Source organism: Hemitrygon akajei, unplaced genomic scaffold (assembly GCF_048418815.1).
Source record: "Hemitrygon akajei unplaced genomic scaffold, sHemAka1.3 Scf000046, whole genome shotgun sequence".
Taxonomy (NCBI): domain Eukaryota; kingdom Metazoa; phylum Chordata; class Chondrichthyes; order Myliobatiformes; family Dasyatidae; genus Hemitrygon; species Hemitrygon akajei.
In genome coordinates this window covers 3582394-3606642 of record NW_027331932.1, presented here as the reverse complement: position 1 = coordinate 3606642, position 24249 = coordinate 3582394, and the positions used below count along the sequence as shown (strand labels likewise).

At 53.6% G+C, this 24249-nt stretch overlaps 1 protein-coding gene across 1 annotated transcript in view; it reads right to left on the bottom strand.

Moving 5' to 3' along the window:
- The window catches only part of LOC140720731 (NACHT, LRR and PYD domains-containing protein 3-like), a 64465-nt gene that overhangs the window by 25732 nt on the left and 14484 nt on the right, over positions 1–24249 (bottom strand). The window contains exons 5-7 of the mRNA XM_073035561.1: positions 23555–23726; positions 23390–23455; positions 20073–21810 (exon numbers count right to left, since the gene is read on the bottom strand). Coding sequence (XP_072891662.1) covers positions 20073–21810; positions 23390–23455; positions 23555–23726 — 1976 coding nt within the window. The remainder of the gene's footprint in view (positions 1–20072; positions 21811–23389; positions 23456–23554; positions 23727–24249) is intronic.

The following is a 24249-nucleotide window of genomic DNA, read 5'->3' as shown; positions in this document are numbered from 1 at the left end:
GAAAGTTCCCACAGGAGGAAATAGATGGGAAAAAAGAGATCCCACAGGCGGGAGGGGGATGGGGAAAAGAGATCCCAAAGGAGGAAGGGGGATGGTTGAAGAGAGATCCCACAGGGGGAAGGGGGATGCGGCAGAGAGATCCCTCAGGAGGAAGGGTGATAGGGAAGAAATTTCCGGCAGGAGGAAGTGGATGGGGAAGAGAGATCCCACAGTAGGAAGCAGAATCAGGAAGAGAGATCAAACAGGAGGTAGGGGGATGGGGAAGAGAGATCCCACAGGAGGAAGGGGGCTGGGGAAGAGAGATTCCACAGGAGGAAGTGGTCTGGGGAAGAGAGATCCTACAGGAGGAAGGGGGCTGGGGAGAGAGATCCCACAGGAGGAAGGGGGATGGGGAAGAGAGATTCCAAAGGAGGAAGGGGGCTGGGGAGAGAGATCCCACAGGAGGAAGGGGGATGGGAAAGAGAGATCCCACAGGAGGAAGTGGGATGGGGAAGAGAGATCCCACAGGAGGAAGGGGGATGTGGAAGAAAGTTCCCACAGGAGGAAGGCTGATGGGGAAAAAGAGATCCCACAGGAGGAAGGGGGCTTGGGACGAGAGATCCTACAGGAGGAAGGGGGCTGGGGAGGAGATATCCCACAGGAGGAAGGCTGATGGGCAAAAAGAGATCCCACAGGAGGAAGGGGGCTTGGGACGAGAAATCCTACAGGAGGATGGGGGCTGGGGAAGAGAGATTCCACAGGAGGAAGGGGGCTGGGGAGAAAGATCCCACAGGAGGAAGGGAGATGGGGAAGGGAGATCGCACAGGAAAAAGGGGGATGGGGAAGAGAGATCACACAGTAGGAAGGAGAATGGGGAATCGACTTCCCAGAGGAGGAGGGGGATGGGGAAGAGTGATCCCAGTGGAGGAAGTGGTTATAGAGAAGAGAGATCCTACAGGCGGAATGGGATGGGAAGTGAGATCCCAGAGGACGAAGGGGATGGGAAAAAGAGATCCCACAGGAGGAAGAGGGATGGGAAAAAGAGATCCCACAGGTGGAATTGGGATGGGGAAAAGAGATACCACAGTTGTAGGGGGATGGGGAAGAGGGATCCCACGGGAGTAAGGAGAAAGGGGAAGAGAGATCCCACAGGAGGAAGGGGATGGGAAAGAGATATCCCACAGGAGGAAGAGGGATGGGGAAGAGAGATCCCGGAGGCGGAAGTGGACATTGAAGAGAGATCCCGAGGTAGGAAGCTGAATCAGGGAGAGATCGAAAGGGAGGAAGGAGATCGGGAAAATAAATATACATGGGGGATGGGTAAAGAGATCCCAAAGCAGGAAGGTTAATGGGTGAGAAACATCCCACAGGAGGGAGAGGATGAGGAAATGAGATCCCGCAGGAAGAAGTGGGATGGGGAGAAGAGATCCCACAGGATTTGGGGGTAATGGTAGGAGAGATCCCACAGGAGGAAGGGGGATAGGAAAGAGAGATCAAACAGGAGTAAGGGGAATGGGGAAGAGGTCCCACAGGAGGAAGGGCGATGGGGAAGAGGTCCCACAGGAGGAAGGGGATGGGGAAGGGAGATCCCACAGGAGGAAGGCGATTGGGAAGAGAGATCACACAGTAGGAAGGAGAATGGGGAAGAGAGATACCACAGGAGGGAGGGGGATGGGGAATAGGTCCAATAGGAGGAAGGCGATAGGGAAGAGCGATCACAGAGTAGGAAGGAGAATGGGGAAGAGAGATCCCACAGGAGGAAGGGTGATGGGAAAGAGAGAAACCACAGGAGGAAGAGGGATGAGGAAGAGAGATCCCACAGGAGAAGGGGAAGGTGAATAGAGATCCCACAGGAGAATGGGAAGGCGATGAGAGATCCCACAGGAGCAAGATGGGAAGAGAGATCACATAGGAGCAAGGGGGATGGGAAAGAGAGAAACCACAGGAGGAAGAGGGATGCGGCAGAGAGATCCCTCAGGCGAAAGTGTGATAGGGAAGAAATTTCCGGCAGGAGGAACGCGGATGGGGAAGAGAGATCCCACAGTAGGAAGCAGAATCAGGAAGAGAGATCAAACAGGAGGTAGGGGGATGGGGAAGAGAGATCCCACAGGAGAAAGTGGATGGGGAAAAGATATCCCAAAGGAGGAAGGGGGATGGGGAAGAGAGATCCCATAGGAGGAAGGGGGCTGGGGAAGAGAGATTCAACAGGAGGAAGGCTGATGGGGAAAGGAGATCCCACAGGAGGAAGGGGGCTGGGGAAGAGAGATCCTACAGGAGGAAGGGGGCTGGGGAAGAGAGATCCTACAGGAGGAAGGGGGCTGGGGAAGAGAGATTCCAAAGGAGGAAGGGGGCTGGGGAGAAAGATCCCACAGGAGGAAGGGGGATGGGGAAGAGAGATTCCAAAGGAGGAAGGGGGCTGGGGAGAGAGATCCCACAGGAGGAAGGGGGATGGAGAAGAGTGATTCCACAGGAGGAAGGAGGATGTGGAAGAAAGTTCCCACAGGAGGAAGGCTGATGGGGAAAAAGAGATCCCACAGGAGGAAGGGGGCTGGGGAAGAGAGATCCTACAGGAGGAAGGGGGATGTGGAAGAGAGATCCCACAGGAGGAAGGGGGATGTGGAATAGAGTTCCCACAGGAGGAAGGGAGATGGGGTAGAGAGATCCCACTGCAGGTAGGGGCTGGGGAAAGAGAGATCCCACAGGAGGAAGGGGGCTGGGGAAAGAGAGATCCCACAGGAGGAAGGGGGATGGGGAAGAGAGATCCCACAGGAGGAAGGGAGATGGGGAAGAGAGATCCTACTGCAGGTAGGGGGATGGGAAAGAGAGATCCCACAGGAGTAAGGGGGATGTGGAAGAGAGTTCCCTCAGGAGGAAGGGAGATGGGGAAGAGAGATCCTACTGCAGGTAGGGGGATGGGAAAGAGAGATCCCACAGGAGGAAGGGGGATGGGGAAGAGAGATCCCACAGGAGGAAGGGGGATGTGGAAGAAAGTTCCCACAGGAGGAAGGCTGATGGGGAAAAAGAGATCCTACAGGAGGAAGGGGGCTTGGGACAAGAGATCCTACAGGAGGAAAGGGGCTGGGGAAGAGATATCCCACAGGAGGAAGGCTGATGGGCAAAAAGAGATCCCACAGGAGGAAGGGGGCTGGGGAAGAGAGATCCTACAGGAGGAAGGGGGCTGGGGAAGAGATATCCCACAGGAGGAAGGCTGATGGGCAAAAAGAGATCCCACAGGAGGAAGGGGGCTTGGGACGAGAAATCCTACAGGAGGAAGGGGGCTGGGGAAGAGATATCCCACAGGAGGAAGGCTGATGGGCAAAAAGAGATCCCACAGGAGGAAGGGGGCTTGGGACGTGAAATCCTACAGGAGGAAGGGGGCTGGGGAAGAGAGATTCCACAGGAGGAAGGGGGCTGGGGAGAGAGATCCCACAGGAGGAAGGGGGATGGGGAAGGGAGATCGCACAGGAAAAAGGGGGATGGGGAAGAGAAATCACAGAGTAGGAAGGAGAATGGGGAATCGACTTCCCAGAGGAGGAGGGGGATGGGGAAGAGTGATCCCAGTGGAGGAAGTGGATATAGAGAAGAGAGATCCCAAAGGCGGAATGGAATGGGAAGAGAGATCCCAGAGGACGAAGGGGATGGGAAAAAGAGATCCTACAGGAGGAAGGGGGCTGGGGAAGAGAGATCCTACAGGAGGAAGGGGGCTGGGGAGAGAGATCCCACAGGAGGAAGGGGGATGTGGAAAAGATATCCCACAGGAGGAAGGGGGATGGGGAAGAGAGATCCCACAGGAGGAAGGGGGATGGGAAATAGAGATCCCACAGTAGAAGGGGAAAGTGATGAGAGATCCCACAGGAGCAAGATCGGAAGAGAGATCACATAGGAGCAAGGGGGATGGGAAAGAGAGAAACCACAGGAGGAAGAGTGATGGGGAAGAGAGATCCCACAGGAGAAGGGGAAGGTGAATAGAGATCCCACAGGAGAATGGGAAGGCGATGAGAGATCCCACAGGAGCAAGATGGGAAGAGAGATCACATAGGAGCAAGGGGGATGGGAAAGAGAGAAACCACAGGAGGAAGTGGGATGCGGCAGAGAGATCCCTCAGGCGAAAGTGTGATAGGGAAGAAATTTCCGGCAGGAGGAACGCGGATGGGGAAGAGAGATCCCACAGGAGAAAGTGGATGGGGAAAAGAGATCCCAAAGGAGGAAGGGGGATGGGGAAGAGACATCCCATAGGAGGAAGGGGGCTGGGGAAGAGAGATTCAACAGGAGGAAGGCTGATTGGGAAAGGAGATCCCACAGGAGGAAGTGGGATGTGGAAAAGATATCCCACAGGAGGAAGGGGGATGGGGAAGAGAGATCCCACAGGAGGAAGGGGGATGTGGAAGAAAGTTCCCACAGGAGGAAGGCTTATGGGGAAAAAGAGATCCCACAGGAGGAAGGGGGCTGGGGAAGAGAGATCCCACAGGAGGAAGGGGGCTGGGGAAGAGAGATCCTACAGGAGGAAGGGGGCTGGGGAAGAGAGATCCCACAGGAGGAAGGGGGATGGGGAAGAGAGATTCCAAAGGAGGAAGGGGGCTGGGGAGAGAGATCCCACAGGAGGAAGGGGGATGGGAAAGAGAGATCCCACAGGAGGAAGGCTGATGGGCAAAAAGAGATCCCACAGGAGGAAGGGGGCTTGGGACGTGAAATCCTACAGGAGGAAGGGGGCTGGGGAAGAGAGATTCCACAGGAGGAAGGGGGCTGGGGAGAGAGATCCCACAGGAGGAAGGGGGATGGGGAAGAGAAATCACACAGTAGGAAGGAGAATGGGGAATCGACTTCCCAGAGGAGGAGGGGGATGGGGAAGAGTGATCCCAGTGGAGGAAGTGGATATAGAGAAGAGAGATCCCACAGGCGGAATGGAATGGGAAGAGAGATCCCAGAGGACGAAGGGGATGGGAAAAAGAGATCCCACAGGAGGAAGAGGGATGGGAAAAAGAGATCCCACAGGTGGAATTGGGATGGGGAAAAGAGATACCACAGTCGTAGGGGGATGGGGAAGAGAGAGCCTACGGGAGTAAGGAGAAAGGGGAAGAGAGATCCCACAGGAGGAAGGGGATGGGAAAGAGATATCCCACAGGAGGAAGAGGGATGGGGAAGAGAGATCCCGGAGGCGGAAGTGGACATTGAAGAGAGATCCCGCAGTAGGAAGCTGAATCAGGAAGAGAGATCGAAAGGGAGGAAGGAGATCGGGAAAATAAATATACATGGGGGATGGGTAAAGAGATCCCAAAGCAGGAAGGTTAATGGGTGAGAAACATCCCACAGGAGGGAGAGGATGAGGAAATGAGATCCCGCAGGAAGAAGTGGGAGGGGGAGAAGCGATCCCACAGGATTTGGGGGTAACGGTAGGAGAGGTCCCACAGGAGGAAGGGGGATGGGGAAGAGGTCCCACAGGAGGAAAGGGATGGGGAAGGGAGATCCCACAGGAGGAAGGCGATTGGGAAGAGAGATCACACAGTAGGAAGGAGAATGGGGAAGAGAGATACCACAGGAGGGAGGGGGATGGGGAAAGGAGATCCCACAGGAGGAAGGGGGCTGGGGAAGAGCGATCCCACAGGAGAAAGTGGATGGGGAAAAGAGATCCCAAAGGAGGAAGGGGGATGGGGAAGAGAGATCCCATAGGAGGAAGGGGGCTGGGGAAGAGAGATTCAACAGGTGGAAGGCTGATGGGGAAAGGAGATCCCACAGGAGGAAGGGGGCTGGGGAAGAGAGATCCTACAGGAGGAAGGGGGCTGGGGAAGAGAGATCCTACAGGAGGAAGGGGGATGTGGAAGAAAGTTCCCACAGGAGGAAATAGATGGGAAAAAAGAGATCCCACAGGCGGGAGGGGGATGGGGAAAGAGATCCCACAGGAGTAAGGGGGATGGGGAAGAGAGATTCCAAAGGAGGAAGGGGGCTGGGGAGAAAGATCCCACAGGAGGAAGGGGGATGGGGAAGAGAGATTCCAAAGGAGGAAGGGGGCTGGGGAGAGAGATCCCACAGGAGGAAGGGGGATGGAGAAGAGTGATTCCACAGGAGGAAGGAGGATGTGGAAGAAAGTTCCCACAGGAGGAAGGCTGATGGGGAAAAAGAGATCCCACAGGAGGAAGGGGGCTGGGGAAGAGAGATCCTACAGGAGGAAGGGGGATGTGGAAGAGAGATCCCACAGGAGGAAGGGGGATGTGGAATAGAGTTCCCACAGGAGGAAGGGAGATGGGGTAGAGAGATCCCACTGCAGGTAGGGGCTGGGGAAAGAGAGATCCCACAGGAGGAAGGGGGCTGGGGAAAGAGAGATCCCACAGGAGGAAGGGGGATGGGGAAGAGAGATCCCACAGGAGGAAGGGAGATGGGGAAGAGAGATCCTACTGCAGGTAGGGGGATGGGAAAGAGAGATCCCACAGGAGTAAGGGGGATGTGGAAGAGAGTTCCCTCAGGAGGAAGGGAGATGGGGAAGAGAGATCCTACTGCAGGTAGGGGGATGGGAAAGAGAGATCCCACAGGAGGAAGGGGGATGGGGAAGAGAGATCCCACAGGAGGAAGGGGGATGTGGAAGAAAGTTCCCACAGGAGGAAGGCTGATGGGGAAAAAGAGATCCTACAGGAGGAAGGGGGCTTGGGACAAGAGATCCTACAGGAGGAAAGGGGCTGGGGAAGAGATATCCCACAGGAGGAAGGCTGATGGGCAAAAAGAGATCCCACAGGAGGAAGGGGGCTGGGGAAGAGAGATCCTACAGGAGGAAGGGGGCTGGGGAAGAGATATCCCACAGGAGGAAGGCTGATGGGCAAAAAGAGATCCCACAGGAGGAAGGGGGCTTGGGACGAGAAATCCTACAGGAGGAAGGGGGCTGGGGAAGAGATATCCCACAGGAGGAAGGCTGATGGGCAAAAAGAGATCCCACAGGAGGAAGGGGGCTTGGGACGTGAAATCCTACAGGAGGAAGGGGGCTGGGGAAGAGAGATTCCACAGGAGGAAGGGGGCTGGGGAGAGAGATCCCACAGGAGGAAGGGGGATGGGGAAGGGAGATCGCACAGGAAAAAGGGGGATGGGGAAGAGAAATCACAGAGTAGGAAGGAGAATGGGGAATCGACTTCCCAGAGGAGGAGGGGGATGGGGAAGAGTGATCCCAGTGGAGGAAGTGGATATAGAGAAGAGAGATCCCAAAGGCGGAATGGAATGGGAAGAGAGATCCCAGAGGACGAAGGGGATGGGAAAAAGAGATCCTACAGGAGGAAGGGGGCTGGGGAAGAGAGATCCTACAGGAGGAAGGGGGCTGGGGAGAGAGATCCCACAGGAGGAAGGGGGATGTGGAAAAGATATCCCACAGGAGGAAGGGGGATGGGGAAGAGAGATCCCACAGGAGGAAGGGGGATGGGAAATAGAGATCCCACAGTAGAAGGGGAAAGTGATGAGAGATCCCACAGGAGCAAGATCGGAAGAGAGATCACATAGGAGCAAGGGGGATGGGAAAGAGAGAAACCACAGGAGGAAGAGTGATGGGGAAGAGAGATCCCACAGGAGAAGGGGAAGGTGAATAGAGATCCCACAGGAGAATGGGAAGGCGATGAGAGATCCCACAGGAGCAAGATGGGAAGAGAGATCACATAGGAGCAAGGGGGATGGGAAAGAGAGAAACCACAGGAGGAAGTGGGATGCGGCAGAGAGATCCCTCAGGCGAAAGTGTGATAGGGAAGAAATTTCCGGCAGGAGGAACGCGGATGGGGAAGAGAGATCCCACAGGAGAAAGTGGATGGGGAAAAGAGATCCCAAAGGAGGAAGGGGGATGGGGAAGAGACATCCCATAGGAGGAAGGGGGCTGGGGAAGAGAGATTCAACAGGAGGAAGGCTGATTGGGAAAGGAGATCCCACAGGAGGAAGTGGGATGTGGAAAAGATATCCCACAGGAGGAAGGGGGATGGGGAAGAGAGATCCCACAGGAGGAAGGGGGATGTGGAAGAAAGTTCCCACAGGAGGAAGGCTTATGGGGAAAAAGAGATCCCACAGGAGGAAGGGGGCTGGGGAAGAGAGATCCCACAGGAGGAAGGGGGCTGGGGAAGAGAGATCCTACAGGAGGAAGGGGGCTGGGGAAGAGAGATCCCACAGGAGGAAGGGGGATGGGGAAGAGAGATTCCAAAGGAGGAAGGGGGCTGGGGAGAGAGATCCCACAGGAGGAAGGGGGATGGGAAAGAGAGATCCCACAGGAGGAAGGCTGATGGGCAAAAAGAGATCCCACAGGAGGAAGGGGGCTTGGGACGTGAAATCCTACAGGAGGAAGGGGGCTGGGGAAGAGAGATTCCACAGGAGGAAGGGGGCTGGGGAGAGAGATCCCACAGGAGGAAGGGGGATGGGGAAGAGAAATCACACAGTAGGAAGGAGAATGGGGAATCGACTTCCCAGAGGAGGAGGGGGATGGGGAAGAGTGATCCCAGTGGAGGAAGTGGATATAGAGAAGAGAGATCCCACAGGCGGAATGGAATGGGAAGAGAGATCCCAGAGGACGAAGGGGATGGGAAAAAGAGATCCCACAGGAGGAAGAGGGATGGGAAAAAGAGATCCCACAGGTGGAATTGGGATGGGGAAAAGAGATACCACAGTCGTAGGGGGATGGGGAAGAGAGAGCCTACGGGAGTAAGGAGAAAGGGGAAGAGAGATCCCACAGGAGGAAGGGGATGGGAAAGAGATATCCCACAGGAGGAAGAGGGATGGGGAAGAGAGATCCCGGAGGCGGAAGTGGACATTGAAGAGAGATCCCGCAGTAGGAAGCTGAATCAGGAAGAGAGATCGAAAGGGAGGAAGGAGATCGGGAAAATAAATATACATGGGGGATGGGTAAAGAGATCCCAAAGCAGGAAGGTTAATGGGTGAGAAACATCCCACAGGAGGGAGAGGATGAGGAAATGAGATCCCGCAGGAAGAAGTGGGAGGGGGAGAAGCGATCCCACAGGATTTGGGGGTAACGGTAGGAGAGGTCCCACAGGAGGAAGGGGGATGGGGAAGAGGTCCCACAGGAGGAAAGGGATGGGGAAGGGAGATCCCACAGGAGGAAGGCGATTGGGAAGAGAGATCACACAGTAGGAAGGAGAATGGGGAAGAGAGATACCACAGGAGGGAGGGGGATGGGGAAAGGAGATCCCACAGGAGGAAGGGGGCTGGGGAAGAGCGATCCCACAGGAGAAAGTGGATGGGGAAAAGAGATCCCAAAGGAGGAAGGGGGATGGGGAAGAGAGATCCCATAGGAGGAAGGGGGCTGGGGAAGAGAGATTCAACAGGTGGAAGGCTGATGGGGAAAGGAGATCCCACAGGAGGAAGGGGGCTGGGGAAGAGAGATCCTACAGGAGGAAGGGGGCTGGGGAAGAGAGATCCTACAGGAGGAAGGGGGCTGGGGAAGAGAGATCCTACAGGAGGAAGGGGGATGGGAAATAGAGATCCCACAGTAGAAGGGGAAAGTGATGAGAGATCCCACAGGAGCAAGATCGGAAGAGAGATCACATAGGAGCAAGGGGGATGGGAAAGAGAGAAACCACAGGAGGAAGAGTGATGGGGAAGAGAGATCCCACAGGAGAAGGGGAAGGTGAATAGAGATCCCACAGGAGAATGGGAAGGCGATGAGAGATCCCACAGGAGCAAGATGGGAAGAGAGATCACATAGGAGCAAGGGGGATGGGAAAGAGAGAAACCACAGGAGGAAGTGGGATGCGGCAGAGAGATCCCTCAGGCGAAAGTGTGATAGGGAAGAAATTTCCGGCAGGAGGAACGCGGATGGGGAAGAGAGATCCCACAGGAGAAAGTGGATGGGGAAAAGAGATCCCAAAGGAGGAAGGGGGATGGGGAAGAGACATCCCATAGGAGGAAGGGGGCTGGGGAAGAGAGATTCAACAGGAGGAAGGCTGATTGGGAAAGGAGATCCCACAGGAGGAAGTGGGATGTGGAAAAGATATCCCACAGGAGGAAGGGGGAAGGGGAAGAGAGATCCCACAGGAGGAAGGGGGATGTGGAAGAAAGTTCCCACAGGAGGAAGGCTTATGGGGAAAAAGAGATCCCACAGGAGGAAGGGGGCTGGGGAAGAGAGATCCCACAGGAGGAAGGGGGCTGGGGAAGAGAGATCCTACAGGAGGAAGGGGGCTGGGGAAGAGAGATCCCACAGGAGGAAGGGGGATGGGGAAGAGAGATTCCAAAGGAGGAAGGGGGCTGGGGAGAGAGATCCCACAGGAGGAAGGGGGATGGGAAAGAGAGATCCCACAGGAGGAAGGCTGATGGGCAAAAAGAGATCCCACAGGAGGAAGGGGGCTTGGGACGTGAAATCCTACAGGAGGAAGGGGGCTGGGGAAGAGAGATTCCACAGGAGGAAGGGGGCTGGGGAGAGAGATCCCACAGGAGGAAGGGGGATGGGGAAGAGAAATCACACAGTAGGAAGGAGAATGGGGAATCGACTTCCCAGAGGAGGAGGGGGATGGGGAAGAGTGATCCCAGTGGAGGAAGTGGATATAGAGAAGAGAGATCCCACAGGCGGAATGGAATGGGAAGAGAGATCCCAGAGGACGAAGGGGATGGGAAAAAGAGATCCCACAGGAGGAAGAGGGATGGGAAAAAGAGATCCCACAGGTGGAATTGGGATGGGGAAAAGAGATACCACAGTCGTAGGGGGATGGGGAAGAGAGAGCCTACGGGAGTAAGGAGAAAGGGGAAGAGAGATCCCACAGGAGGAAGGGGATGGGAAAGAGATATCCCACAGGAGGAAGAGGGATGGGGAAGAGAGATCCCGGAGGCGGAAGTGGACATTGAAGAGAGATCCCGCAGTAGGAAGCTGAATCAGGAAGAGAGATCGAAAGGGAGGAAGGAGATCGGGAAAATAAATATACATGGGGGATGGGTAAAGAGATCCCAAAGCAGGAAGGTTAATGGGTGAGAAACATCCCACAGGAGGGAGAGGATGAGGAAATGAGATCCCGCAGGAAGAAGTGGGAGGGGGAGAAGCGATCCCACAGGATTTGGGGGTAACGGTAGGAGAGGTCCCACAGGAGGAAGGGGGATGGGGAAGAGGTCCCACAGGAGGAAGGGGATGGGGAAGGGAGATCCCACAGGAGGAAGGCGATTGGGAAGAGAGATCACACAGTAGGAAGGAGAATGGGGAAGAGAGTTACCACAGGAGGGAGGGGGATGGGGAAAGGAGATCCCACAGGAGGAAGGGGGCTGGGGAAGAGCGATCCCACAGGAGAAAGTGGATGGGGAAAAGAGATCCCAAAGGAGGAAGGGGGATGGGGAAGAGAGATCCCATAGGAGGAAGGGGGCTGGGGAAGAGAGATTCAACAGGTGGAAGGCTGATGGGGAAAGGAGATCCCACAGGAGGAAGGGGGATGGGAAATAGAGATCCCACAGTAGAAGGGGAAAGTGATGAGAGATCCCACAGGAGCAAGATCGGAAGAGAGATCACATAGGAGCAAGGGGGATGGGAAAGAGAGAAACCACAGGAGGAAGAGTGATGGGGAAGAGAGATCCCACAGGAGAAGGGGAAGGTGAATAGAGATCCCACAGGAGAATGGGAAGGCGATGAGAGATCCCACAGGAGCAAGATGGGAAGAGAGATCACATAGGAGCAAGGGGGATGGGAAAGAGAGAAACCACAGGAGGAAGTGGGATGCGGCAGAGAGATCCCTCAGGCGAAAGTGTGATAGGGAAGAAATTTCCGGCAGGAGGAACGCGGATGGGGAAGAGAGATCCCACAGGAGAAAGTGGATGGGGAAAAGAGATCCCAAAGGAGGAAGGGGGATGGGGAAGAGACATCCCATAGGAGGAAGGGGGCTGGGGAAGAGAGATTCAACAGGAGGAAGGCTGATTGGGAAAGGAGATCCCACAGGATGAAGTGGGATGTGGAAAAGATATCCCACAGGAGGAAGGGGGATGGGGAAGAGAGATCCCACAGGAGGAAGGGGGATGTGGAAGAAAGTTCCCACAGGAGGAAGGCTTATGGGGAAAAAGAGATCCCACAGGAGGAAGGGGGCTGGGGAAGAGAGATCCCACAGGAGGAAGGGGGCTGGGGAAGAGAGATCCTACAGGAGGAAGGGGGCTGGGGAAGAGAGATCCCACAGGAGGAAGGGGGATGGGGAAGAGAGATTCCAAAGGAGGAAGGGGGCTGGGGAGAGAGATCCCACAGGAGGAAGGGGGATGGGAAAGAGAGATCCCACAGGAGGAAGGCTGATGGGCAAAAAGAGATCCCACAGGAGGAAGGGGGCTTGGGACGTGAAATCCTACAGGAGGAAGGGGGCTGGGGAAGAGAGATTCCACAGGAGGAAGGGGGCTGGGGAGAGAGATCCCACAGGAGGAAGGGGGATGGGGAAGAGAAATCACACAGTAGGAAGGAGAATGGGGAATCGACTTCCCAGAGGAGGAGGGGGATGGGGAAGAGTGATCCCAGTGGAGGAAGTGGATATAGAGAAGAGAGATCCCACAGGCGGAATGGAATGGGAAGAGAGATCCCAGAGGACGAAGGGGATGGGAAAAAGAGATCCCACAGGAGGAAGAGGGATGGGAAAAAGAGATCCCACAGGTGGAATTGGGATGGGGAAAAGAGATACCACAGTCGTAGGGGGATGGGGAAGAGAGAGCCTACGGGAGTAAGGAGAAAGGGGAAGAGAGATCCCACAGGAGGAAGGGGATGGGAAAGAGATATCCCACAGGAGGAAGAGGGATGGGGAAGAGAGATCCCGGAGGCGGAAGTGGACATTGAAGAGAGATCCCGCAGTAGGAAGCTGAATCAGGAAGAGAGATCGAAAGGGAGGAAGGAGATCGGGAAAATAAATATACATGGGGGATGGGTAAAGAGATCCCAAAGCAGGAAGGTTAATGGGTGAGAAACATCCCACAGGAGGGAGAGGATGAGGAAATGAGATCCCGCAGGAAGAAGTGGGAGGGGGAGAAGCGATCCCACAGGATTTGGGGGTAACGGTAGGAGAGGTCCCACAGGAGGAAGGGGGATGGGGAAGAGGTCCCACAGGAGGAAGGGGATGGGGAAGGGAGATCCCACAGGAGGAAGGCGATTGGGAAGAGAGATCACACAGTAGGAAGGAGAATGGGGAAGAGAGTTACCACAGGAGGGAGGGGGATGGGGAAAGGAGATCCCACAGGAGGAAGGGGGCTGGGGAAGAGCGATCCCACAGGAGAAAGTGGATGGGGAAAAGAGATCCCAAAGGAGGAAGGGGGATGGGGAAGAGAGATCCCATAGGAGGAAGGGGGCTGGGGAAGAGAGATTCAACAGGTGGAAGGCTGATGGGGAAAGGAGATCCCACAGGAGGAAGGGGGCTGGGGAAGAGAGATCCTACAGGAGGAAGGGGGTTGGGGAAGAGAGATCCTACAGGAGGAAGTGGGCTGGGGAAGAGAGATCCTACAGGAGGAAGGGGGCTGGGGAGAGAGATCCCACAGGAGGAAGGGGGATGTGGAAAAGATATCCCACAGGAGGAAGGGGGATGGGGAAGAGAGATCCCACAGGAGGAAGGGGGATGGGAAATAGAGATCCCACAGTAGAAGGGGAAGGTGATGAGAGATCCCACAGGAGCAAGATCGGAAGAGAGATCACATAGGAGCAAGGGGGATGGGAAAGAGAGAAACCACAGGAGGAAGAGGGATGGGGAAGAGAGATCCCACAGGAGAAGGGGAAGGTGAATAGAGATCCCACAGGAGAATGGGAAGGCGATGAGAGATCCCACAGGAGCAAGATGGGAAGAGAGATCACATAGGAGCAAGGGGGATGGGAAAGAGAGAAACCACAGGAGGAAGTGGGATGCGGCAGAGAGATCCCTCAGGCGAAAGTGTGATAGGGAAGAAATTTCCGGCAGGAGGAACGCGGATGGGGAAGAGAGATCCCACAGGAGAAAGTGGATGGGGAAAAGAGATCCCAAAGGAGGAAGGGGGATGGGGAAGAGACATCCCATAGGAGGAAGGGGGCTGGGGAAGAGAGATTCAACAGGAGGAAGGCTGATTGGGAAAGGAGATCCCACAGGAGGAAGTGGGATGTGGAAAAGATATCCCACAGGAGGAAGGGGGATGGGGAAGAGAGATCCCACAGGAGGAAGGGGGATGTGGAAGAAAGTTCCCACAGGAGGAAGGCTTATGGGGAAAAAGAGATCCCACAGGAGGAAGGGGGCTGGGGAAGAGAGTTCCCACAGGAGGAAGGGGGCTGGGGAAGAGAGATCCTACAGCAGGAAGGGGGCTGGGGAAGAGAGATCCTACAGGAGGAAGGGGGCTGGGGAGAGAGATCCCACAGGAGGAAGTGGGATGTGGAAGAGAGTTCCCTCAGGAGGAAATAGATAGGAAAAAAGAGATCCCACAGGAGGAAGGGGGATGTGGAAGAAAGTTCCCACAGGAGGAAGGCTTATGGGGAAAAAGAGATCCCACAGGAGGAAGGGGGCTGGGGAAGAGAGATCCCACAGGAGGAAGGGGGCTGGGGAAGAGCGATCCTACAGGAGGCAGGGGGCTGGGGAAGAGAGATCCTACAGGAGGAAGGGGGCTGGGGAGAGAGATCGCACAGGAGGAAGGGGGATGTGGAAGAGAGTTCCCTCAGGAGGAAATAGATAGGAAAAAAGAGATCCCACAGGAGGAAGGGGGATGGGGATGAGAGATCCCACAGGAGGATGGGGATGGGGAAGAGATCCCACAGGACGAAATAGATAGGGAAGAGTGATCCCACAGGAGGAAGGAGAAATGGGAAGAGAGATCCCACAGGAGGAAGGGTGATGGGGAAAAGAGATCCCACACGTGGAAGGCGGATGGGGAAGACAGATCTTACAGGAGGAAGAGGATGGGAAAGAGATATCCCACAGGAGGAAGAGGGCTGGTGAAGAGAGATCCCAGAGGAGGAAGTGGATATAGAAGAGAGATCCTGCAGTAGGAAGCTGAATCAGGAAGAGAGATCGAACGGGAGGAAGGAGATCTGGAAAATAAATATACACGGGGAAGCGGATGGCGAAGAGAGATCCCACAGGAGGAAGGAGATCGGGAAAATAAATCTACATGGGGGATGGGGAAAAGAGATCCCAATGCAGGAATGGGGATGGGGAAGGGAGATCCTACATGAGGAAGTGGATGGGGAAAGGTGATCCCACAGGAGGAAAGGGGATGGGAAGGCGTTCCCACAGGAGGAAGGGGGATGAGGAAGGGGGATGGGGAAGGGAGATCCTACAGGAGGAAGGGGGCTGGGGAAGAGAGATCCCACAGGAGGAAGGGGGATGTGGAAGAAAGTTCCCACAGGAGGAAATAGATGGGAAAAAAGAGATCCCACAGGCGGGAGGGGGATGGGGAAAGAGATCCCACAGGAGTAAGGGGGATGGGGAAGAGAGATTCCAAAGGAGGAAGGGGGCTGGGGAGAAAGATCCCACAGGAGGAAGGGGGATGGGGAAGAGAGATTCCAAAGGAGGAAGGGGGCTGGGGAGAGAGATCCCACAGGAGGAAGGGGGATGGAGAAGAGAGATTCCACAGGAGGAAGGAGGATGTGGAAGAAAGTTCCCACAGGAGGAAGGCTGATGGGGAAAAAGAGATCCCACAGGAGGAAGGGGGCTGGGGAAGAGAGATCCTACAGGAGGAAGGGGGATGTGGAAGAGAGATCCCACAGGAGGAAGGGGGATGTGGAATAGAGTTCCCTCAGGAGGAAGGGAGATGGGGAAGAGAGATCCCACTGCAGGTAGGGGCTGGGGAAAGAGAGATCCCACAGGAGTAAGGGGGCTGGGGAAAGAGAGATCCCACAGGAGGAAGGGGGATGGGGAAGAGAGATCCCACAGGAGGAAGGGGGATGTGGAAGAGAGTTCCCTCAGTAGGAAGGGAGATGGGGAAGAGAGATCCTACTGCAGGTAGGGGGATGGGAAAGAGAGATCCCACAGGAGGAAGGGGGATGTGGAAGAGAGTTCCCTCAGGAGGAAGGGAGATGGGGAAGAGAGATCCTACTGCAGGTAGGGGGATGGGAAAGAGAGATCCCACAGGAGGAAGGGGGATGGGGAAGAGAGATCCCACAGGAGGAAGGGGGATGTGGAAGAAAGTTCCCAAAGGAGGAAGGCTGATGGGGAAAAAGAGATCCTACAGGAGGAAGGCGGCTTGGGACGAGAGATCCTACAGGAGGAAGGGGGCTGGGTAAGAGATATCCCACAGGAGGAAGGCTGATGGGCAAAAAGAGATCCCACAGGAGGAAGGGGGCTTGGGACGAGAAATCCTACAGGAGGAAGGGGGCTGGGGAAGAGATATCCCACAGGAGGAAGGCTGATGGGCAAAAAGAGATCCCACAGGAGGAAGGGGGCTTGGGACGTGAAATCCTACAGGAGGAAGGGGGCTGGGGAAGAGAGATTCCACAGGAGGAAGGGGGCTGGGGAGAGAGATCCCACAGGAGGAAGGGGGATGGGGAAGGGAGATCGCACAGGAAAAAGGGGGATGGGGAAGAGAGATCACACAGTAGGAAGGAGAATGGGGAATCGACTTCCCAGAGGAGGAGGGGGATGGGGAAGAGTGATCCCAGTGGAGGAAGTGGATATAGAGAAGAGAGATCCCACAGGCGGAATGGAATGGGAAGAGAGATCCCAGAGGACGAAGGGGATGGGAAAAAGAGATCCCACAGGAGGAAGAGGGATGGGAAAAAGAGATCCCACAGGTGGAATTGGGATGGGGAAAAGAGATACCACAGTCGTAGGGGGATGGGGAAGAGAGAGCCTACGGGAGTAAGGAGAAAAGGGAAGAGAGATCCCACAGGAGGAAGGGGATGGGAAAGAGATATCCCACAGGAGGAAGAGGGATGGGGAAGAGAGATCCCGGAGGCGGAAGTGGACATTGAAGAGAGATCCCGCAGTAGGAAGCTGAATCAGGAAGAGAGATCGAAAGGGAGGAAGGAGATCGGGAAAATAAATATACATGGGGGATGGGTAAAGAGATCCCAAAGCAGGAAGGTTAATGGGTGAGAAACATCCCACAGGAGGGAGAGGATGAGGAAATGAGATCCCGCAGGAAGAAGTGGGAGGGGGAGAAGAGATCCCACAGGATTTGGGGGTAACGGTAGGAGAGGTCCCACAGGAGGAAGGGGGATGGGGAAGAGGTCCCACAGGAGGAAGGGGATGGGGAAGGGAGATCCCACAGGAGGAAGGCGATTGGGAAGAGAGATCACACAGTAGGAAGGAGAATTGGGAAGAGAGATACCACAGGAGGGAGGGGGATGGGGAAAGGAGATCCCACAGGAGGAAGGGGGCTGGGGAAGAGCGATCCCACAGGAGAAAGTGGATGGGGAAAAGAGATCCCAAAGGAGGAAGGGGGATGGGGAAGAGAGATCCCATAGGAGGAAGGGGGCTGGGGAAGAGAGATTCAACATGTGGAAGGCTGATGGGGAAAGGAGATCCCACAGGAGGAAGGGGGCTGGGGAAGAGAGATCCTACAGGAGGAAGGGGGCTGGGGAAGAGAGATCCTACAGGAGGAAGTGGGCTGGGGAAGAGAGATCCTACAGGAGGAAGGGGGCTGGGGAGAGAGATCCCACAGGAGGAAGGGGGATGTGGAAAAGATATCCCACAGGAGGAAGGGGGATGGGGAAGAGAGATCCCACAGGAGGAAGGGGGATGGAAAATAGAGATCCCACAGTAGAAGGGGAAGGTGTTGAGAGATCCCACAGGAGCAAGATCGGAAGAGAGATCACATAGGAGCAAGGGGGATGGGAAAGAGAGAAACCACAGGAGGAAGAGGGATGGGGAAGAGAGATCCCACAGGAGAAGGGGAAGGTGAATAGAGATCCCACAGGAGAATGGGAAGGCGATGAGAGATCCCACAGGAGCAAGATGGGAAGAGAGATCACATAGGAGCAAGGGGGATGGGACAGAGAGAAACCACATGAGGAAGTGGGATGCGGCAGAGAGATCCCACAGGAGAAAGTGGATGGGGAAAAGAGATCCCAAAGGAGGAAGGGGGATGGGGAAGAGACATCCCATAGGAGGAAGGGGGCTGGGGAAGAGAGATTCAACAGGAGGAAGGCTGATTGGGAAAGGAGATCCCACAGGAGGAAGTGGGATGTGGAAAAGATATCCCACAGGAGGAAGGGGGATGGGGAAGAGAGATCCCACAGGAGGAAGGGGGATGTGGAAGAAAGTTCCCACAGGAGGAAGGCTTATGGGGAAAAAGAGATCCCACAGGAGGAAGGGGGCTGGGGAAGAGAGATCCCACAGGAGGAAGGGGGCTGGGGAAGAGAGATCCTACAGGAGGAAGGGGGCTGGGGAAGAGAGATCCTACAGGAGGAAGGGGGCTGGGGAGAGAGATCCCACAGGAGGAAGTGGGATGTGGAAGAGAGTTCCCTCAGGAGGAAATAGATAGGAAAAAAGAGATCCCACAGGAGGAAGGGGGATGTGGAAGAAAGTTCCCACAGGAGGAAGGCTTATGGGGAAAAAGAGATCCCACAGGAGGAAGGGGGCTGGGGAAGAGAGATCCCACAGGAGGAAGGGGGCTGGGGAAGAGCGATCCTACAGGAGGCAGGGGGCTGGGGAAGAGAGATCCTACAGGAGGAAGGGGGCTGGGGAGAGAGATCGCACAGGAGGAAGGGGGATGTGGAAGAGAGTTCCCTCAGGAGGAAATAGATAGGAAAAAAGAGATCCCACAGGAGGAAGGGGGATGGGGATGAGAGATCCCACAGGAGGATGGAGATGGGGAAGAGATCCCACAGGACGAAATAGATAGGGAAGAGTGATCCCACAGGAGGAAGGAGAAATGGGAAGAGAGATCCCACAGGAGGAAGGGTGATGGGGAAAAGAGATCCCACACGTGGAAGGCGGATGGGGAAGACAGATCTTACAGGAGGAAGCGGATGGGAAAGAGATATCCCACAGGAGGAAGAGGGCTGGTGAAGAGAGATCCCAGAGGAGGAAGTGGATATAGAAGAGAGATCCTGCAGTAGGAAGCTGAATCAGGAAGAGAGATCGAACGGGAGGAAGGAGATCTGGAAAATAAATATACACGGGGAAGCGGATGGCGAAGAGAGATCCCACAGGAGGAAGAGGGATGGGGAAGAGAGATCCAAGGGATATAGAAGAGAGATCCCGCAGTAGGAAGCTGAATTAGGAAGAGAGATAGAAAGTGAGGAAGGAGATCGGGAAAATAAATCTACATGGGGGATGGGGAAAAGAGATCCCAATGCAGGAATGGGGATGGGGAAGGGAGATCCTACATGAGGAAGTGGATGGGGAAAGGTGATCCCACAGGAGGAAGGGGGATGAGGAAGGGGGATGGGGAAGGGAGATCCTACATGAGGAAGGGGATGGGGAAAGGAGATCCCACAGGAGGAAAGGGGTTGGGAAGGCAAGATCCCACAGGAGGACTGGGATGGGGAAGAGAGATCCCACAGGAGGACGGGGATGGGGAAGGGAGATCCCACATGAGGAAGGGGGATGGGGAAGAGATATCCCACAGGAGGTAGGAGATCGCGAAAAGAGATCCCTCAGGAGGAATGTGAATGGGGAAGAGAGATCCCACAGGAGGAAGGCGGATGGGGAAGAGAGATCCTACAGGATGAAGAGGATGGGGAAGAGAGGTCCCACAGGAGGAAGAGGGATGGGGAAGAGAGATACCACAGTTATGGGGGGATTGGGAAGAGAGTTCCCACAGGTGGAAGGGGGATAGGAAAGAGAGATCCTGCAGGAGGAAGGGGGATGGGGAAGAAACATCCCACAGGAGGAAGGGGATGAGGAAATGAGATCCCGCAGGAAGAACTGGGATGGGGAGAAGAGATCCCACAAGAGTTGGGGGTTTGGGGAAGAGAGATCCCTCGGGAAGAAGGGGGATGGGGATGAGAGATCCCACAGGAAGTCGGATGGGGAAAGTGATCCGACAGGAGGGAGATCCCACAGCAGGAACGTGGGTGTGGAGGAGAAATCTGAAAAGTGGAAGGGTAATGGCTAAGAGAAATCCAACAGGAAAAAGGGGGATGGGGAAGAGTGGTTGCACAGGATGAAGGGGGTGGCATTTGTCACAATTCATCTCAATCTGATTTACTGCAGTTTTACCCAAATCCCTTTTCATTCAAACAGCACAATGGAACAGTTTCACAGTTCTGAGTGAGAGATAAATCAAGTTACCTCAACTCCTGGCACTTGTGCAGCCCGGGTCCCAGCCGCTGGATTCCTTCACACTGAATGTTGCATTTCTCCAGGTTGAGATATGTTATTGTATCACAGAGTCCGATGGCATGAGACAGGACCGCGCAGTCAATAGGGGTCAGTGTCATTCCACTGAATGAAAGTGTGTCCATGGATCCCAGTGTAGCCTGAGCCAGTCCACGATTCTGAGACTCAAACAGGAAGTGCAATGTGTTCAGGAGGCTCCTTTTACCAGCTTCACTCTTCGTGTTTCCACTCTGGCATTTAACCTCCTCCTTCACCCAGTCAATCACCCGGCAGGTTGTTTGATTAGGAAATGGACCCAGAAACTCCTCCAGGCCCCGAGCTGTCATTGGGTTGGAGAGACCAGCAAAAAAACGTAGAAATACCTCAAATCGCCCATCTTCCATCTTGTGGGCTTCAGTGAGGAATTTCAGGATATCCTCGGGATGTACAGACAAGAATTTTGCGACTGCAGCTACAAACTCTTGGATGGTGAGGTGTGGGAATGTGTACACCACGCTCTGGGCAGAATCCTCTCTCTCCAAAAGCTCCATCAGGAACCCGGACAGGAACTGGGAAGGCTGCAGATTGAACTTGATCAAATCTCCGTCTGTAAACACAATCTTCTTCTCGGACACTCCTCTGTAGGCCATCTGACCCACCCTGAGTAACACATCACGGGGTCTCTCAATCTCACGGCCGTGGTTTTTCAGGATATTGTAAATATAGTAGGAGTACAGTTGAGTGATGGTCTTGGGAACTCGCTGCGGGTCCCTGACTCTTTGTGTGAAGAAGGGGCCCAGTGTCAGAGCGAGGATCCAGCAGTAGGAGGGGTTGTAGCTCATGGTGTACAGGATCTCGTTCTCCTGCACGTGTTTGAAAACAGCTGCTGCCACCGTCTGATTTTCAAAATACCTGATGAAATATTCCTTCCGTTCCTCACCAACAAATCCCAGGATTTCAGCCCAGACACCGATCTTTGCCTTTTCCAATAAATGTAACACAGAGGGGCGGGTGGTCACCAACACTGAACACCCTGGGAGCAGCTTGCCCTGGATTAAACTGTACACTATGTCAGACACTTCACACCACCACTCGGGATCTGGGCACTGGTGCTTGGGTTCTGTATCTCTCCAACTGTCAGCAAAATCGATTCTGTGCTGAAACTCATCCAAACCATCGAATATAAACAGCAATCCCTCTGGGTTCTTCCAGACCTCTCTCAGTGAATTCCCGAAGTAAGGATACTGATCCAGAATCAGTTCCCTCAGGTTTATTCTGCAGTTAATAGAGTTTAAATCCCGGAATTTGAAACTGAAGACAAACTGGAACTGTTGGAATATTTTCCCCCCGGCCCAGTCATAAACAATCTTTTGTACCATTGTTGTTTTCCCGATTCCTGGCACTCCGGCTACTGCTGCAGAACTCCCAGATTTGGATTTACTCCGGGAAAAACTGCTGTGGAATAACTGAGCAGTCTGTATTTTTTCTAACGCTCCACGGAGATGTTTCTCTCTATAATCCTCGTGGTCTCTGCCTCTTGCCAGCAGCTCGTGTTCCACCAGTCTCCGATCTCGAAGAGTAGAAATGACCGTGAGCTTTGTGTATCGATCATCCAGCTGGAAAATCTTCACCTTCTCCCTCATCAGGATCGTGTTCACTCTCAGTGTTTCAGTTTGTGCCCGCAGAGTCTCCTTGTGTTTCTGTTGAACATCTTCATGGGAACAGAGAACATGGTCAAAATGTTAACTAGCTCAACTGACAAAGAACTTTATAACTACATTCCAATATTCAGTGTTTGAGATTACATGAATTAATTCAATGCTTCCATGGATATTAGGACAGAAAGTAAAATTCTGTTCACAGACACAGGAACTAACAGCGATGATTGTCTCAGAAAAATGTCCAATCCTCATATTCTGACGCTAATTACTGATGAAGGTGAACATTCCCCGGATATCCCATTGCAATCCTGACTGCACTCCCGTTACAACATTTCACTGTATTTAAAGCATTGTTTGCATCATTAACAGACGATGTTATTGCCGACCTGGTGTGGAAATATGGAGAGCAGGACACTGTGCATTTTGGCAAAGCTACACACTGGGGAGTCACAGGTGTCCACTGCAAACACCAATGGTATCAAAACAGGAACAGAACATGCGGGAAATGGGGGTTTCTTTACTCAGAGATGTTCCTGATTCGGAAGAGCGTCAGCATTTAGAGAAGGCAGGATAATGGGGTTGAGAGGAATTGCGGAGCAAATTCACTGAGCTGAATGGCTTAATTATCTTCCTGAGTCTTATGGTTTTATGGAGCATCTAGAGTATTGTGTTCACTTCCAATTGTCCAGCACTGGGGATGATTGGAGAGGGTGCAGAACAGGTTCACCAGGATGTTGCTTGGATTCGGTGGCATGTGAGGCAAGTAGAGGTTTGAGAAACTTGGATTGTTTGTTCTGGAGTTAGAATAGAGATCTGCCTGATGTTTATAAGATTGAGAGATAAGATTTTGGGTCGAGAGCCTGTATTTTGCTTTCAACTTAGGATTGATGGCTCATACCAGAGGGCATTTGGTAAAGGTGAAATGGGGTAAATTTAGAGTACATGTGGGCAGATTTTTCACAGGGTTGTGTGTGCCTGGAATTTACAGCCTGGGTCGTGTTGGAGGCAACTATGTCATAGATTCTCCAAGAGATACGTGAATGTGCAGGAAATGTGAGGGTATGGTCAATAGCATAAGAGAGGATAACAAAGTGTTTCTTTTGTTCTTTCCCAGATATATAAAGAGTAAAAAAGTAGAGGGTTGATATCGAACCGCTGGAAAATGAAGTTGTAGATTTAGTAACGGGTGCAAAAGGAAATGTCAGACATACTCTGTGGAAGTCACTAGCAGAATTCCAAATTGTAAAGAGCATCAGCGGACAGAATTGAGTGCAGCTGCTATTACGAAGGAGAAGGTGCTTCGGAATCTGAAAGGTCTGAAGAGAGAAAGGTCACCTGGACTGGGTCATACAGTGTGTCAGGAGCCTGTCTGGGTTGTGTGGGGATACCCAGAGCATTAGGACCCGGAGTGGAGGGTTCAGAGACACAAGGACTGGATTAATACATCAACAGCTGGAACAGCTGGAAAAATACACTTTACAATGTTCAGGCTGCAACGAGAGATGATCTGAATTGTAACCTGAAACCAGAGATCGGCGAATGATTGATGGTGGATTTTCGTTCCCAGATTCTGCCAAGTCACAGTCTAACATTTGAGATGTGGTTTGAACTGAGCATTTCATCACTCACCTGTCAGTTCAGTGGGTAACTCAGACAACCCTTGTGCGATGTTTATGTATTCCTCTGGGTCAGGACCTGTTTAAATCAAAAAAAGAGTTCATGAAAACAGAACTAAAATAATTACAACTATTTAGTTCAATGTGCCTTTGGGTTCAGTGCGTGTTTTTAACATACCGAGCTCCTGTATTTCCCTCAGAATCCTGTCCAACTTCGGTAACTCAGTCCTCCACATCACAAAGGATTCCCACATCGCCCTCCGGACAAGGGAGCCTTTGCCCATCACCAAACTGAGGAAGAGTCTGGAACTCTCTGTCCGGTTTCCCTTCTCTGTCAGTTCAGTGACTTTCTATAAAAGCAAACAATTAATTTATTGTGGAGTAGATGGACAGACATGGTGAATCTCACAGATTAATATTCATCCTGGATTAATGAGCTGAGGTGAATTTGACCGACGGTCCTGATAAGATGCAAAATTAATTTTAGACTGAATGCTTCTACAACAGTCCAGATATGCAGCCCTTGCACTTATGCCATACAAAGATATGACTATTACAGCACAGTAACACCGTCCGTGCCGAGCGCTTACTCTCACCTAGTCCCACCGACCTGCACTCAGCCCATAACCCTCCATTCCCTTCCTGTCCATATACATATCCAGTTTTTTTAAATGCCACTTCTACTGTAAGCTCATTCCACACAGTTACCACTCTCTGAGTAAAGAAGTTCCCCCTCGTGTTACCCCTAAACTTTTGCCCCCAACTCTCAACTCATGTCCTCTTGTTTGAATCTCGTCTACTCTCAATGGAAAAAAGCCTATCCACGTCAACTCTATCTATCCCCTCATAATTTTAAATGCCTCTATCAAGTCC